General features: G+C 39.5%; 1 protein-coding gene across 1 annotated transcript; it reads right to left on the bottom strand.

Moving 5' to 3' along the window:
* Positions 1 to 7,729: 7,729 nt before the first annotated feature.
* LOC308518292 (U3 small nucleolar RNA-associated protein 18 homolog) lies at positions 7,730 to 9,569 on the bottom strand. The gene has a single exon (XM_081089943.1). The coding sequence runs from the start codon at positions 9,547 to 9,549 to the stop codon at positions 7,903 to 7,905; it is 1,647 nt and encodes a 548-aa protein (XP_080946069.1). The 5' UTR covers positions 9,550 to 9,569; the 3' UTR covers positions 7,730 to 7,902.
* Positions 9,570 to 18,663: the final 9,094 nt, after the last annotated feature.

Raw genomic sequence — 18,663 nt, 5'->3', positions numbered from 1 at the left:
GCCCCAACCTGGAGACTCACTCCCTGCTGACTTGCTGTTGTTCCATTTATAATCATATCCTGAGGTCAGCTGCTTCCATCCTTTTGCAGTTGCTGGTCAGCTGTGGGGAAAAAAGGGAGTCTCCCTAGATTCTGTGTTGGGCACAAAGATGAGTAATTGCCAAATAGGATAGAGCAAACCAGAGCTGAATCATTGCCTTTCCACCCTCTGGGCCTTCCTGATTAGTGGGCTTTACCAGCAGGTGAGAGTTTAGGATCTAGAAGTAACTGTAATGTTTAAGAGATGAATCTGACCATTATTCATTTTTTAAAAGTATTTCTTATATGTAAGTTCATTATTTGTCATTTCTAAGTAAAACTGTCATACAAATTTGGATCAAAGTTGTTATTCTACCAGGAGCATTAATTAAACAAACACTGTTTGCAATGGAATTGAAAAATTACCCCACACCTACTTGCCCAAGCTTATAATGACTTTTTGTGGGGGAAATCACAGGTATTAATACAGGTTTCATTCATTTTACTCTCAGCAATGCTCATCAGAAGGGAAGGATTTGCTGATCTAAATTAAAGCAGGCTGGTCAATTAAATATGTTTTACAGACTTATTTTTTAGTTTCCTTTTCACAACCTTCAAATTCAATTCCACATGAAATACATGTTCTATAGAGATGAATTTTTCAATAACTAGGTGAATTTATGGTTTAAGGATTTGTAGCCTATACATATATTTACAAGCCTATGAAGTTTTATAGGGCTTAATCGACAACTGCTATCATCCCACATACCTGACTCATTTGCCCGCTTTCTTCTCCAGAGGCCCAATAAAATAGCAGGAAGCATAGTGTTTGTTCAGATTTCCACTTTGTCATCCATGTATCTATAAAAGAGATTTATAGACTTACTAGAAGCCCAGTGCACAAAATTTGTTCACAAGTAGAGTCCCTAAGCCTGGCTGGTGATCAGGACTGTTCTGTGGGGTCACCAGCGGGGCAATTAGGGGGCCCCCACTGGCACCTGCCTTGGCCAGCCTGGTGCCACCCACTTGCCGGCCCTGCCCCCCGCCACTGCCCCCAGTCGCCTCCCTCTGTGGGGCAATGGGCAGGGCAATCAGGAGGCCCCCCACTGGCACCCACCTTGACTGGCCTGGGGCCTGTGGGCTGAGGGCAACTCCTGCATTGAACATCTGCTCCCTGGTGGTCAGTATGCATCACAGTGACCGGTTGTTCCTTCATTTGGTCGATTTGCATATTAGGCTTTTATTATATAGGATGAGATAAGAAACTATATGCCCTTGGAGAGATTGGTAACTATAATATTAAGTATATGCATTTACTGTTATTTTGCTTTATCTGTGACCAAAAAAACAAAACTTCCATCATTCAAATTTATAGATGACATTACCTCAAATTCTTCAACAAGTGTTGTACAGAGTAATTTTTAAAGAACTGGTAAGTGATAATGAGTTACTGCTAGACTGTTGTAAAGGAGCCTCACCTGTCTGAAGGGATGCAGGTAAGCTGAAGAACAGGAAGAATTGGGGACAGGTTCTTCTTTTGATTCACCACAGTGAGCAAGTTCTGTGTCACACACTTTGGCACTTGATTATAACTGATCTCTCATATTATGTAATTGTTGCATATTTTCTTGTTCTATCTCAAAAAGCCCGCTTTCTAAACTGTTAGTTTTCACCATGGTGTCAGTTAACTCGTTCAGCTCTTGCTAGTGCCAAAGAAAAGAAAGTTGGCCTGGAATTGGCCCTATCTATCTATTTATCTATCTATCTATCTATCTATCTATCTATCTATCTATCTATCTATCATCTATCATCATCTACCTGATAGATCTCTCTATTCACCCATATAACTATATATGAACTATGGCATTTGAAAACAAAATAAGCACATTACAGTATACAGATTATATAATTTACAGTTGTATACCTGAAACTTATATAATTTTATTAACCAATGCCATCCCAATAAATTCAATTAAAAATATATATAACTTCTGGAGCTGAAGAATATAATGAGTGATTTTTAAAAAAGCAAAAATGTTTACATGTATTAGAAGACAAAATCATTGGGAAGTCTGATAAAATTCAATTTCAGGCTTCTCCCTTAGAAATTCTGATTTGGTAGCTCTAAAGTGGTACCCAGGAATCTGCATTTTATAAACTTTCCTGTGTTTCCATTGCAAGTGATTCATCCCATGTTGAAAAACACTGGCTTAGAGAATCCACATTAAGGATGATTCTGACTTGCAAAGTTTATCAATTTTCTAGCTAGTCAACTAGTCAACTGATATTTCTAGAACTGGTGGTCTATAATAAAGTATTTTCAATTTAAGTATTACATTCTGGCTATTTGAACCCCAGGTTTATCCCAGAAGAACTATATTAGCCTGCTTTGAATGTGACATACTTTCCTACTTTCTTTCTTATTGACTCTTTCTTGACCTACTCAGAAATAACTATTATTCGTGTCTATTGAGGTCCTAGGATGTTACATATTTAGCACTTCCTTCTCCTCCTCTAAGCCACCTAGCTTGGTTTAGCTATGTAAAGAGCACTGGCATAGTGGTGTTTCTTTCTCGCTATTTAGCCATGTATCAGTTCACTGGTGCTTGCTGAATTGTTTCTCTTTGCCTGGCAGAAATGCCAAGGTTCCTGCTTCTACTGTTACGTATTGTCTGCAGCTTTCAGCCAAAATTATTAAGCAGATTTTGCTCAGTGAACCTTCATTTATTTTAAACAGTATTCTTTACCTGCAGTCATTTGTATTTTTTAGCATCATTTTTCTCTGATATGCCTAAGGATTTTGTTTTGTTTTTAATGTTACTTCACCAAATAGCATATGGAAAAGTAGTTTCTGAAATCCTAAAAACATTTGAATGGTTTAAAGGATTTAGTATTCCTCCCATCCTGACACATACCTCTTTTTCTGTAGTGTGTGTGTGTGTGTGTGTGTGTGTGTGTTTGCGCGCATGTGCATGCTTCCATTCGCTCTCAGCTCCTGAAAAAGAAGGAATGTTGTATAATTAGTGGCCATATAGGTCAGTGGTAATTTTGGGTTTATGATAGCTATATAAACTGACAGCAAAGTTATTATTACAAATACATTATTCCATTTTCCTCAGGAACATATTTATACTAGAGGCCCAGTGCATGAATTCGTGCACCAGTGGGGTCCCTTGGCCTGGCCTGCTGGATTGGGCCGAAACTGGCTCCCTGACATCCCCTGAGAGGTCCCGGATTGCTAGAGGGTGCAGGCCAGGCCAAGGGACCCCACCGGTGCACAATCGGGGCCAGGGAGGGATGTAGGAAGTTGGCCAGCCAGGGAGGGACCGCGGGTGGGCTCCAGTGCGTGTCCGGCCCATCTTGCTCAGTCCTGATCAGCCAGACCCCAGCAGTGAGCTAACCTACCTATTGGAGCATCTGCCCCCTGGTTGTCAGTGCACGCCATAGCGAATGGTTGAGCAGCCTTAGCATATCATTAGTATATTATGCTTTGTTTGGTTGAATGGCCAACCGGGTGACTGGACACGTAGCATATTAGGCTTTTATTATATAGGATTTGTCAGAGTGTGAATAAGTACTGATTTTGGGGTGAGAATTTATGTTAACCATTGCCAGTTTTTCAATAATTTGTATTAATCTCATCAGCTAAACTACCTCTTAAATTCATAGTCTTTCTTTCCATTTCAATTGCAGTTGCCTTAGAACACTACTGAAATAACCAAAGTTATAAACTTGGAAACCTGTAACCCTACTTCTGCCTGCCCTCAGGATGATCCAGTTTGATTTTTTCCACTACAATTAAGTGATCCTCAAAAATTCAATTCCGATTGTGCTGTTTCATGCCTTCAGAAATCCCTCAGTGGCTCCAAATTGACTATAAGATAAAGTCCAAATTCCAACACGACATATAAGGCTTTCCAATCATCCTGATCCTACTGCCTGTACTTACCCAGTCTCACATCTTGCCATTCCCACAACGTAAACTAGTCCAGCCATAGGAAATTTTCCGTTCCCTTTGTGTGTGTGTGTGTGTGTGTTGTTTGTTCTTTTTGCTTACATGTGTTTTTTAGCAATCTGTTTTCACACCTCTGTGTGTTTGCCCATGATATTCCGTGGTCTGAACTGCACTTCCCAACTTGTGCACCTAAGATAAAATGTGAGCTCTGAGACTCCTCTCTTTCTCAAGTGGGCCGCTTTCTTCCTTGCTCCCATTTAACCCCTGGGTCCTCTTTTGTCCTAGAAGTTGTTACACTGTGTTAAAAATCATTGTTTTTCTCATTTTTTCTTTTTCTTTTTTTTGGAAAAATGACTTCAGTTTTGTCATTTAAAAATCATTGTGCTTAGCTAAGTATCTTCAGGAAATAAATGTTGATTTAAGAGATAAGTATTGCGCTGGCCAGTGTGGCACAGCTGGTTGGGCATCATCCCTTGCAACAGAGGGTTGCTGGTTCCATTCCTGGTGGTATCAGGGCACATGCCCAGGTTGTGGGCTCGATCCCCGTTGGGGAATGTGCAAGAGGGAACTAATTTATGTTTTGCTCTCATATGTATTTTTCTCCCTCTCCCTTCCTCTCTCTCTAAAAATCAATTTAAAAATCTTTAAAAGAAAGAGAGAGAGAGAGAGAGAGAGAGAGAGAGAGAGAGAGAGAGAGAAGGAGGAGAAGAAAGAAAGAAAAGAGAGGAAGAGAGAAAAGTAAACATTGGTATATTTGTCTTCATTGGCCTCAGTTATCTTTGATGTAGATCCTATTTCAGTTGCCAAATTATCTCCTCCTTGCATATGATAAAGATTTTGTGTTCTTGAAGACTTGAGGACAAGAGTCTATCTATTAAATATATCTTTTGTTAATATTCCCCAATTTATGTCTATTGCCATTACCTCAGAAGCAATTTAAATATAATCCAATAAGTCGAACTTGACCTCAACTTACCACAAACCTTATCTATACAACAGTTATATGAATGGAAGAACAAAATGCATGTTTTCTCTTTCCCATATAGAAATGACAATCTTGAGTCTCTTTAGTTTATTTTATAATCCTAATGATTCCTAGGATTTCAGAATGTTGTTAAATGTTGATACTTGATGCAAGAAGAACATTATTCTGTTTAGATCTTTTCCCGCTGAAATGTTTGCCTAACTCAGAGGGTTCACATTTCAATTAAAACATCACTTCTTCAGGGATGCTTTTCAGGATTGTCCAAGGATGAGCCCAATGACTTTCACTTACTTCTCTAAGCCCTGCATTTGCCCCTAAGAGAACAATGATTACTTTGCAATGCAGTTGTACAGTTACATCTCTGTAGTTATCACTGAACTCTAACATCGTTGAGAAAGGAGACTATCTCCTTCACCGTTAAATCCATATACTTAGAATGTGCCTGTACAATAAATGTTCATTAAATAAAAATTTCTGTTAGAGCGAACTGAAATTAATTGTATTCAGAATGAAGCTTTTGCTTCTTGAAATACCCAGATTCCAAGATACAACCTAGAACAGTGATGGCGAACCTATGACACGCGTGTCAGAGGTGACACGAGAACTCATTTTTTTGGTTGATTTTTCTTTGTTAAATGGCATTTAAATATATAAAATAAATATCAAAAATATGAATCTTTGTTTTACTATGGTTGCAAATATCAAAAAATTTCTGTATGTGACACGGCACCAGAGTTAAGTTAGGGTTTTTCAAAATGCTGACACCCTGAGCTCAAAAGGTTCGCCATCACTGACCTAGAACCTGCAAAACTAAGTTTGGTTTACAGTTTTATAATTCAACATAAGCTTTCTGATGGTTAAAACAAATCCAACCTATGTTATACTATTACATTTCAGAGGATACTGTTATGTCTTCGAGCCCAGAGGCTTTGAGAGCACTATTGCTCTGGTTTGGTTCTGTCTGAGAGTTCCTGTGCTGCCCCAAATAGCTGACTCAGCAGATGCTCGGGGGTTGTGACTGCCAGCTTCCTGGTGTGGTCGTGAGCGAGGGCACAGTGGTGGCTGAGTGGACAGGAGGCCATGTGGATGGAAAATAGACAGGAAGACTGTCATTATAGAAAAGTTCACATTATAGAAAACTGAGAACGGAAGTAGCAGTGAATCCTTTATGGATGTGACATGGATTTAATCGTAGTTACTTCAGGATGACAGACACACACTGAGTCAGTGTCTACTGTGGCACTTGGCCTTCCTGTGCTGGAGACACCCTGCCTATTGGCTCCCTTTTACCCGAGGACAGTCAGATTTTCCCTTTAAATATACAGGGTCCTGTGCAGTGGACAGCAGAGTGTGAATGCAGACTAATCCTGGGAACACCTTAAATAGTGCGAGTTTTGCCCCCACCCCCACCCCTTTTTCCAAGAGCTCTGAATCCCACTCAGACATGGAACTGTGTGGGTACCTGGAGGATTTTATTCAATGACTTGCCAGTTAGTGGTTTAATGATCTGACAGTTTCTGAAATGATAGGGTGATCCTTCCTTCTTTATTTTTTTGAATGAGTGAATTAGTGCCTATTCAACTAATTGGTACTCTAGGAAATCTTCTGAATTCTCACCTGTTAGTATATGCCCTTTAAATTTTTTCTTAATAACCTTCTCTCTTATATTCTTCTTGTAAATGATACTTAGAAAACACGCTCATAAAAATGACACAGTGCACACCATGCCAATTCTCGGTATAGTCGCTTCCCGGTGTTTAATGAACTCGCATTTATATGTAGCCCATCCATCTCTTCCCCTCGCCAGGACATGGTGTTGCTTTCATTTTATCCAGGCACTTTTCCTTTTAATGTTCGGCACGTTGTCAAACATACCTTATCTGAAGTAAATGATGTGGCTGGCTGTCTTGGGAGAACACAGTAAATATCAGCAGGTAAACAGAAGCGCCAGTAACTTCTGCAAAGTCAACTTTATCTCTGTCACCACCGTGGTGATGGAAAGCATGCAAAGCCTGCTGGTCCGTTCCATCTCTCTAACGACACCCCTTGCAGTCGGGGGAATGTGACTAATGAGTAGCTACACTTGAGTTTTAATTGCTTTAAAATAACAGCAGTGGTGAGTAGAGATAAAGTTTCAAAATGCAGATGTACTCAGAGGCTCAATAATCATTAGCAACATTCATCAACATTCTTTTCATTCATCCATTTATTCATTCATGGGAGTCTCAAGTTTAAATAGGAAGATTTGCCCTATTTAGGGAGTTCAGCAAATGTGTTCATGTGCAAAGGATTCTTATTCTAATATATGAAAGACCAGTGGGAATTAAGTTGGACAAGAGAAAATAGAGGAGCTTTCAAAGCAGTGGACGTACCAAACCTGCTTTAATGTGAGGGGAGGTGTTGAGTATAGGGAACAGGAAGAAGGTTGGTGTGGCTAGAGTGCAGAGGCTGAGGGCGCAGTGTGGTTTGAGATGATGTTGGAGAAAGAGGTGGAAGCCATACTGTGTACAAAATCGTGTTACCCATGTTAAAAAATATTTTTTCTTTATCACTCAAACAAGGAGAAGCCTCTGAAAGTTTTAAGGTGTATAAATTCGTGTCTCTTTATGTGGCATGTATGTCTTTGTATGTATCTGTGTTTGACTGGGTATATGTGTTTGGATGAGTAACATAGCAACTTTTTTTTTTTCATCTTTATTGTTAAAAGTATTACATATGTCCACTTTTTCCCCCTCATTGACCCCTTCTATCCCACCCCTGTTCTCCCACATACATTTATTTTCAAACAAAAGTTGCCATGTATTTATTATACATTTCTATTAACTTAACTATGTACAGTTGGCTCAAAAAATCATGATCCGTACATTATCACACATTCTGGAAAGCTTCTCAGATCTATCAGGATGGGCTTCTCTTGTGACTCAACTGAATTTCAAATGATCTCTTTAGAAGTCTGAGTAATGGTGCAACCTATACAGTAGGGCCCTGCCCTTTTCATTCCCCAAAGCAAAATATCCACTTCTTGGAGAAAAATCCATGATATGCACAAGAGAAAGATTCTTCTGCTTAAAGACTGGGAAGTTTGAAAATACTGTACAGGAAGGAAGGTGAACTAATCTGACTGCTTCTTTCATTTTTTCTGAAGCAATTGCCAAGATTTCTGTGGTAGGATTGAAGGTCAGAGAAGAAACACCGGTAACCAAGTTCATTATAGCTTTTATCGGCTTTGGGTTTGTTTCCTGGAGACAAGAATCTTGACTATATATGTTTACCACTCCACAGTTAGAACCACAAGCCACATACTGTCCATTCCTAGATGCTGCAATGCTCAATCCATATAAACTGCCTTCATCAACAAACCTGTTCAGGCACTTCCTAGAGTTCACATCCCAAACGTAAACTTCCCCATCCGCCGAAGAGGCATACACTTTCTTACTATCTGAAGAGAACGTGGATGCTGCAATCCTTCCATTTACTTTCATGCTACTAATCAATTCTTTAGTCTTCATTGACAGCAAATGAAAATATCCAGCAACGCCATTTATGAGCAAGAAGGACCCATCTGAGGAGACTTCGAAGCTCCTTACTATCTTCTCTTTCAAACCTCTCACTTGATGTACTGGAATTAACTTTCCAGCCAGCATATCATAGACATAAAGCACTTTGCTATGGGTACTTGTGGCTGAAACCTCTTCTCCATTAGCACTAAAACAAGCCTTAAAGATTGGAAACTTTTCCAAATAGATGCTCTGAATTTTAGGATTTGTTTTCCCATCAACCTGAAACAGTGATACAGAGTTATCTAGTGCAGCAACCATCACCACCTGAGCACAAGGATGGAACTGCACAGACGAGATCCGAGCAGTCGTAGGACGTTCAGCATTGGCATGTACGCAGTTCTTCATCTTTAAGATTCCTTTAGGAAGAGAAGTCGATGTGGATATGAAATTCCCAGTCCTTTGCAATAAATCATCTTCATCCTCTTCACTTTCATCATCTGAAGGTATTTTCCGCTTATTAGTCTCTACCCAGGCAGGTACTCCCCCCATGGCATGCTGAAATTCTTCCTTAAGTCTCTTTTGAAGCTCATTTTTTGAAAGTTTATTTTCACTGGCATTTTTCATCATATCTTTCCGAAAACGATTGTTCCTCATGTCAGCCATTTCCTCATCTTCATCTTCTTTATCCACCCAAACTGGCTTCTTCTGAGGTGGAAAATTATCTTTTGCTTCATTCTCCACTTCTGAGTCACCTGAGTCTTCCTGTACTTGAGCCCGCGGGCCTCGCAAACGCCGCAGCAGCGCGTCCTCGTTGTCCGCGGCGTCACCGAAAACCAGCTCCTCCAGGCACCGCTCCACGGCCGGCTTGTCCTCCTCCAGCGTCAGGCGGTGCAGCTCCCGGAGCCGGCTCTCCTCCGCGGCCGCTGCTGTCGGCCTGGCCGGCGGTTTCCGCTGGGATGAATAGGCAGCCTTTCGGGGCGGCCCGCCCGGCCCCGCTCCGGCTTTCCTGTCCGGCTTCATTCGGATCTTCCGGTTCGGCCTCGGCCCGGTTCTCCGCTCCGGTTTCGTTCGGCTCCTCAGTTCGGGTGGCATCGTTGGCTTGGAGAAGAAACGCAGGCCAACATAGCAACTTTTATTAACCTATTCAACAAATGTTTGACCATCTAAATGCTGGGTGCTGTTCTATGTGCTGAGTTGAGATCTGTATATAAGACATAAGAGATCTTTGATTTCATGAAAACATGCATTCTCATGGGAAAACCCAAGAAAAAAAATAATGGAATAATATAATTTCATGTAATAACATATGATAAGAGAATGATTAAGAGGATTCAGAATGGCAGGTGATGGTGATTAGGAAAACCAGCGTTAGGAAGTGAGCTCTGAGAAGGTGTGGGGAAGAACATTCTAGTCTATGAAAAGTAAGGGAAAGGCTGCAAGAAAGGTATGAGGTAGTGTGATTGAGCAACAGCAAGCAGGCTGTGCAAGAGGTACTGTGATAGGACATGAGTAGTTGTGAGTTAAGAAAGGTAGTCAGGGCTTGGCCCTAGAGGCTCTACCTGGTGTATTTATTGGTGTTTTTCCACTCTGAAGTGTGGCTAAGGCATTATGGAGAGCAAGAGGGGATACAGAATATATTTAGAGACTAAGAAGGAAGGTTATTTGCAATAGATCAGGCAAGAGATGACAGGGGTTTGTCAAGGAGCATCAGATTCTACACATATTTTGAAGGTAGAGTCAACAAGACTTGCTGATGGATTAGATACAGAATGTAGGTGGAGAGAAAGACCAGCCTTGTTTGGGGCCTGTGCAACTGCGTGAATGCAGATGGAGCAGATGGGAGGAAGAGTAGGTTTGAGGAGAAACTGTGCTCCATCCTATTGTATTTTGGGCATTGCATCCTATCAGAATAGGCATCCTGGTATGCCTACTAGGCATCCAAGCAAAGATTTGATTATGACATTAGATACGAGTGTGGTTTGCACTTTTGAAAATATCCGTCTGCCTTTGAAATAGAATGGGCTATTGGAGAAGCACTGTTTCCTCCCACCCTACACTTTGTATCCAAACTGTCGTCCAAGTGTGACTTAAATGCACGGACCTAAAGGAGGAAGTGGTGTGAGAAGGTGATGTAGTAATAGTGAAGCGTTCCGGACACAACTAGGGTTCCACAATGGAGTGAGGTGGGGAAGTTGAAATATTTCGCATGGTGTTGGCTGTCTGCCAAATTAATCTGATCCTGATTTCCTGATGAAGGAGGAAAATGAGACATCCTCCCTTTCTATTCAATTACATAACTCCCCCCCATGGGCTGTTTTACATGGGCAAGCTGGTAGATTGCTCCTGTCATATGGATTATTATAAAGCTATATTGTTCAATATAGTAGCCATTCGCCACATATGGCTACTTAAATTTTAATACAAATAAAAGTTAAATAATATTAAAAATTTAGTTGTTTGGTAACAGTAGCCATAATTTATGTGCTCAATAGACACATTGAACAGGGCAGATAGAAAATATTTCTATCATCACAGGAAGTTCTTTTGGACAGCACTAGTATAGAGAGAAATGGATGGCAAGATAGATTCATTTCTGTCTTTCAGTTCAACCTTTATCTACTGAGACCAAATGCAAAGGTTTCTTTAATGTGAAGAATCTGGTCTGGATCCATATTTAATTGAGAGTTTATGATAGTAATTTAGAACTATATATTCCTGCATTTTCCTATATGTGCTTTGGCCTTAAAGTATTACACACAAAGATGCTACCCCATAAAATAATGGGGGAAAAATTGCTCTTCAACTGAGACCTGGGAACATGGCTTCTGCATTAATTCAAGGAAATATATTGAAAACTAGAGCTGGACCATTCTATTTAGATTCCCAGAAATGTACTTTCTATTCCTTTTGTCCCCATTTGATGAAGCTTTGCCACTACAGCAAATTATGTAAGTTGTAAACAAAGGGATACATCATTATGAGTAGAACCTGATGTAATATCAGCCTTTAATGGTCTTTTATAAACCTGGTATGAGCAGCAGCCCCTTACAGAAAAGCTGCACAATTGATCTAAAGAAAACGCTTCCATTCTGCACACTAACTAGTACAAGAATAAAGAACACCCCACCAAACAATGAATTGTATTGAAATAGAAAATATATGAAACAAGACTGCCAAAGTATTTATCTTTCATTAAAGGAGAAAAACACACATCATTATCTCTAGTAAATGAGCATGCTTGCGAAAGTTGGCCATGGGCTCAGAAAAAAATAACCACAAAAATAATCCTGCCCTTAATCAAGTTAAAATAACTGCCTGTTTTTACATAAATTTTAGGAAAGAGACATCTGAGCAAGGAATGCTTTCAAATGTGAATGCAAATAGCCCTCTGAGCCCTGCTTGATCATCAGTAGGGATGGCAAGGCATGGATTGCTGCAACCGAGTGGAGTTGCTCACCCAGGCTGAAGGTATCTGTGCGTCCCTGTAACTTAATTACTGAGCAATTACAATGAGTAGCTTTGTAATTCATGCATAAACAGTAACAATTGAAAGCATTTTAGCTAGAGAGACCTAGAATCCCATGCCAGAAAGGGGCCTGTATGCCAAACTTCGTGGTTTTGTCTGTGTGTGTGCGTGTGTGTGGATGTATTATGTATTCTGCAAAATTAAATAGCATGTTCCAGAGAAAGATGGCTAACAGGAATTTGCATTTCAGCATGGAGATGATGAGCCTGTGCATCTTTAAGCTCTCACAGGCAGAGTCTCACCTACTAACCTGAAACCTTTCAACTTTTGGTAAAGAATGGTTGTTGGTTCAAAAGATAAACCTATGGGTATGTAGGAAGCACGGATATGCCAAACCAAGTGTTTCCTTCGCTGTTTCAGAGAAACTAAGAATGTCATTTTATTTTATTTTGGGCATCAAACTGCTCAGTCTGTAAATATTCTTGGTAGAACTTCTGAATAGGTATCTCTTGATCTTTCCATTGAAGAATCTTATCACCTTAGAGAAAATATGCTCCATCTCTTAGCTATTGTAGCAGAAACTGGAGATGGAGTGGAAGACTTTTCCTTTTTTCTTTTTTTGTGTGCTAAGTAATGTTTATGAAACCATTTCTAGTCTGCTTACCTCAATTTCCATAAAGGACAATTTCAAATACCCTGTTTCAACATTGGCCTCTTCATGTCTTTGCTTCTGTGTTCAAAGTACCACATTATCTTTATCCCTATTTGGGACTTTATATTGATACTAGAGGCCCAATGCACAAAATTCATGCAAGAGTAGGCCTTCCTTCCCCCGGCTGCCAGCACCGGCTTCCCTCTGGCACTTGGGACCCGGGCTTCCCTCCAGCCACCAGCAGGCACCAGAGACCCAGGGTTCCCTCACAGCCCCACCTTTGTCCGGAAGGACATCTGGTCCAATTAGCATATTATGCTTTTATTATTATAGATTTTAAGGCTGATAGCTCAAACCTCACAGCTATATAAAAGACTGGAAATTTTTAATTTTCTTCTAGAACTTGATGCTGCATTGATGCCAAGACTTTTGTTTTTTTGTTTTGTTTTGTTTTAATCCTAATCTGTGATCTGATGAAAGTTTTTGTAGACTCTGAGACTTCTGAGAGAGTAAAAAATTCACCTTTGAAACAAACTGGCTGCCTCTGACCACTCAACTCTTTTCCAGGAGCTCATAAATTTTCACTACTACTGGTATGTTAACTAATGAGTATAGCACCTCCATCCTCTAACGCCGCCCCCCGCCCCCCCACCCCCACCCCGCTTCTGTAGTGCTCTAAACAGAAATCTAGCTTCACTTTTGGTAGAACATATTACAAACTGTGCACATTATTTTACAAAATCATATGGGTTCTGTTACTCTCTATCCTAATTTTTAAGTTGCCATTGGACCTTTCTCGTTTTTTTCACTACTTCCTAACTCACAGAGATCACCTGAGCTCACAACCATTGATTGTCACAAGAACAGGGAATTTTTAGGACCCATGATGGTATACTTTTAGCTGTTAATTTATATAACTCTGGTAGATTACTTAGATTTAAAAGTTCGCTCTCATTCTATTGCCAAAGCTAAGCACATAGATATACCAGTATCAACTTCTATAGAACTGTAGAATACCAGACATGGAGAAAACCTGAGAAATAATCGAGTCTGTCTCCTCAGGTCCTAAAGATAAGGAACTGGCAAATGACATATAGGAGGAACTCATGAACATCAGAGGTGCATCTAAGTTTTAGGCCTCTGGACACCCTTCCTCTTCTCTCTGCACCCTGCACTCAATGCTGTTTTCCCATGGTGTTTAGTCTCTAACTTACTACCTCTCCTGCCAAGTGCAATTGCTAACATTACCCTCTTTCTGGTTGCTAGGGGGCATGGCTATTTCTTTACGTGCCCCACACACCCCCCCAGGGCTTACTGACCCTTTTCTTTCTGTGAGCCCCAGACATCTGTTTTCCAACCAGCACTTTTTCTCCCCCTTGGTCTCGGTGCCTGGGAGTTTATCTGAAATCTGTCCTCAGGATAAACTACACAGGCTATAAATTCCCCTTGTAGGAATTTAGACAGGAACAGCCTGACTTATTTCAGAACTTTGTCGCAGCAGAGAATTAGAAAATGTGCTTCATCTTCTCACAGGCGGTATCCCTCAGCATTTTTAGCAGGAATAAAGTATGTTTTAGGGTTTCTTAGTTATACTCTTTCTCCTTCTGCTTTCCCTTCTAATATTTTAGTAAGTCATTCACCTCCTGGACTATCAAGAGGATACAATATTAGTAATAAGAAAACAAATAATGAACCCATAAGAAAGTAGAGGATTTGGGGTGATAATAAATCATACCTACTGACCAGACAAAGAGTCCAATTAGAATTGAGGATCTAAATAGCTCATATTTATTACCAGTAAAGATGGGCCCTCTTCCACCTTGAATTGATCTTACCTTTTCAAAAAGATGCAATGCCCTCCAAGGGAGGGAGGATGTGCCTGGTTACAAGCAGGAGCTGGGGAGCAGAGAGGTGTCTGGACTGTGAGCCATGAGGGAAGCAGTAGGGGAGGATACAGAAATCCAAAGGGGGGCCTCTAAGGAGTCAGCTCCAGCTCATTCACCCAGCTGAGCTCAGAGTCATGCATGGATGGAAGTGAGGCTCCTTCCTGGTCCTGGCCCGGGGAGTCCTCCCTCTCAGGAGGACTGCATTTTAGCCAAGAGGGAATGTCAGAAGTTTCATTTGGAGGACTTCCCAAGGGGCAGAGAGTCATGGCGGAGCCACCCATTTCTGTGTGGAATCAGGAATATAGAAAATGTTGTGTTTTTTTTTTTAAAGAAGACTCTTTCCAAATGCTAACTAATAACAACTGAAGTTAAGAAAAAAGATAAGGTGTTTCTCTTTAAGTGGCATCACTCATGTGTCAGACATGATGTTGTGTTTTGTACACTTTATCTCATTTAATTCTATTAAGAACTCTTTAAAATAGCATCACAGAAGAATTCACCCCCTTCCTAAGTCCTCCCCACCACAATTCATGTCAGTGGAATTTAAATATTACCTTAGGGAAAAGGCTGGGAGGGGAAAACCTTGAGTTTAAATAATTAATAACTGAATTCATAAAAAAAATGCTAATTTATTTTCTGATGCAACAGAATGGGAAAAGGGAAATAATGAAAGATGCAATTTTAGATGCAAGACATTTGAATACTTGTCTTGAAAATTCATAAATTTGTACGTGTAGCATTGAAAACTTTATGAGGTTAACGTGGTAAGAGGTCAGTCATTCTTGTCTCCCATCAGTTCATTGATGCTGGGAGAAAACAGGAGGTTCATGGTCCAGAGACAAAAGAATTAGTTACTCATGGTACAGCGGGCAGCATGAGGTTTATGTTCACACTAGAGGCCCGGTGCATGAATTCGTGCATGGGTGGGGCTGATCAGGCAGGGCTGGCCGGGAGAAGGGGCCGTGGGCAGTTGGCCGGCCGGCCCCTCACCCAGGTTGAACTCCCAGTTGAGGGGACAGTTTGCATATTAGCCTTTTATTATATAGGATTGGTTTCCCTTGCTCCTAAAGTCCCAAGTGGCAATGCAGAGTGGCCCATGGGAGGCTACACCTGCTGCTGGTTTACATCACTCCTGAAGAACCTGGAATGTAGAAAACCTTAATCTGTGGAAGACTTGAAAACAAACCTGATCCTCTTTTATCCCAGAGGGAGACACTATCTTTATTAACCTCGCAGCATATTTACCCTTCTGCTCTGGAGGGAGATACCATCTCTGTCTTCCAAGACTGCTTTGCAAATATCTTGAAGACAAAAGTTATCAATGCCTCTGCTCAGAAGACATGAAGTCAGGGATACCCATGGGGAAATGTCTCCCAACACTGGTTCTTTGGTCTGGGGGGGTACCTGAGATTCTACATTACTAACTAGCTCCCAGGTTATGCCAATGACCAGATGGCAAGAAAGAAGTGGGTACATTTATTACCCCTCTGTAACCTAGCATGCTGTCTTGAGTTTTTAAGAGCAAAATACAAAAATCCGCAAAAAAAACAAAGGCCTGTGATGATGCCTCAGCGCAAAGCTAATGGATGCCTCCCCTTAAGTACAAGGCATGCTACAAGTTCTCCAGCACCCTTCTCTCCCCCTTCCTTCTCCGCCTCCTCCTTTTCTCTCTCTCTTTCTCTGTCATACAACTCTCAAATAGAGAAATCCTAACTACATATATTTGTATATGTATATGTACATATGTACATATTCATGAAATGATAAACTTCATATTGCAAACTTAGAATACTATATCTAATGGCCACATATTTCTGCCGTCATAACAATTGCTATTTAGGTTTTTAAGGAGAAAATCTTGTGTTGTGGTTAAGAGCATGGTTTCTGGAGCCAAACTTCTTAGATTCAGATTTGGATTCTGCCAGGTACTAGATCTTTGAATTTTGTCTAGTTAGTAAACCTCTTTGTGACTCAGTTTCTGCATTTGTAAAACGAAGATGATAGCATTAGTAGGTGTCAAGTACATAGAAGAAAAGCTGTTCTCTAGTAATAATATTATTGCTGGATCCACTTAACACTCTTTTTATGGTTTAGTATATTCCTTGACACCAAATTATGAAGGGAACTGACAAAAGAACTTTTTCTGCCACAGAGAAATACTAAAATTGAAGTTTATAATTTTAAGAATGTGTACTCAAACAAATTACAATATAGTTTTTTGCCAATAACATGTCATATTATGAAAGACCCAGAAACTATATACTTTGGCATTATAAAAGTAAAATATATTAAGTTTCATAAAATGAGGATATATAGATATTTTTATATGAGGCATCATAGGTTGAATATATAATTAATGTACTTTCAATATCATACTTTAAGTATAGTACCTTACAGTACCATAAATATATACGATACATATGGTTCTAAAATTAATATAGTATTGATCCATTGGGTTAAAAAAATCTAATTAGTGCTTTTGCTATTGCCTTTGATTTAGAAGAGCTTTTATACAATCCATTTAAACTTAGCAAATATAAATGAATGTCTGTTATGTGGCGATGGTATTGCTGGGCAGTAGGGATATACAAACGAGTATATTAAAAGGCTCTAGCCTTTTAATGACCTCACAATCTAATGTCAAAAATGCATACACCATAATACAATTATTTAATTATTACATCTATAAAGTAAGAGTTCTCATGATACCAAGCAAGAATCAATAACTTTTGACTTCCTAAAACATAAAATACATGAGACTCTGAAATAATGTGGCTCTTTTTTTCTTTATTGATTAAGATATTACATATGTGTCCTTATCCCTCCATTGGCCCCCCCATTCCCCCTCCACTCATGCTTTCAGTCCCCTGGTGTCTGTGTCCATTGGTTAGGCTTATATGCATGCATACAAGTCCTTTGGTTGATCTCTCCCCCTTACCCCCACCCTCCCCTACCTTCCCTCTGAGGTTTGCATTATGCTAAATGAAATAAGCCAGTCAGAGAAAGATAAATATCACATAACCTCACTTATTTGTGAAATATAATGAACAACATAAACTGATGAACAAAAACAGATCTAGAGACAGAAAAGCATCAATCAGACCATTAAAGTGGCTCTTTTTAGCTATCAATAACATTCTCTAAAAATATGCCTTTTCTTTTTGTCATTTGTCTTATGCAATTTGTAAATATGACCTTCATTCATTGATTCAACATAATTTATTAACTATTCTACAATGTGCCAGGTATCCTTATGGGAGGTAGAAGGGCTGAAAAAACAAAAATAAAACATAATTATGGTCTATGGCCTCAAAGAATCCACAGTGTATGGGCAAGGAAGACAAATAAGCAACCAGTTGCAATGAATTTTGATGAACTTGTGACAGAGGTAATGCTCAGGTGACTATGAAAGTACACCTTTAGACCATGCCAGGATTGCTGCTGTTATTTTATTTCATTTTAAAACATGAGAGTGATTGTATTTATTATCCATTTTAATTTCAGTAACTATCTATTCTTGTTCATTGCTCCCTTTAGATTCTATTGAACTATTCGTCTTTTTTTTCTAAACTGAAAGATAAAAATGGATATTTACTAAATTTTGAACTGCTACTCTTTAAATAAGTATGTTATTATTTTAAGAGGTGTGTGTGTGTGTGTGTGTGTGTAAATTGCTTGTTCATATCTATAATCTATTTTTTTAAATTGGGTTGTTTATCTTTTTAAAAAATTTAAACTTATCTATCCATATTAATAATCATCCATTTCAACAGCCTGGGGTCATTCCAAAATCCATAGATGATTTAGGGGACGGAATTAAGTTTTGGCAATATTGTTTTTCAGATAAGGAAATTTAGATATAGTGAACTTTGTTAAAAAATAGAGAGGAAAGCCACACAAGTTCATGACTAAAAGTAATAGCAGCATTGCTTAAACAGACAATTAATGCCCCACTCATTTAGTCAAGAACATCTTTTTAAAAAATAATAAAGTTTAACCACATTTTCCTTTAAAGCTCAAAAGAATATTCTTTTTCACCTTTTGAGTGCCTTATATTTCAGCGTTTAGTCTTTATTCTTCCCATATTTGTGCAGTTTCCATGCTGAAATACACAAGATCAGAAAAATTCATCAAAGACACTTAAAGTTACTGCTTGGGCTTGTTACCTCTGACACTGGAATATTTGAATAGGTCATTTTTAT

The sequence above is a fragment of the Myotis nattereri genome (assembly GCF_964212035.1).
Source record: "Myotis nattereri genome assembly, chromosome: 4".
Lineage (NCBI taxonomy): Eukaryota > Metazoa > Chordata > Mammalia > Chiroptera > Vespertilionidae > Myotis > Myotis nattereri.
Note: the sequence above shows the minus strand (reverse complement) of the source record. Positions and strands in the feature narration are given on the sequence as shown.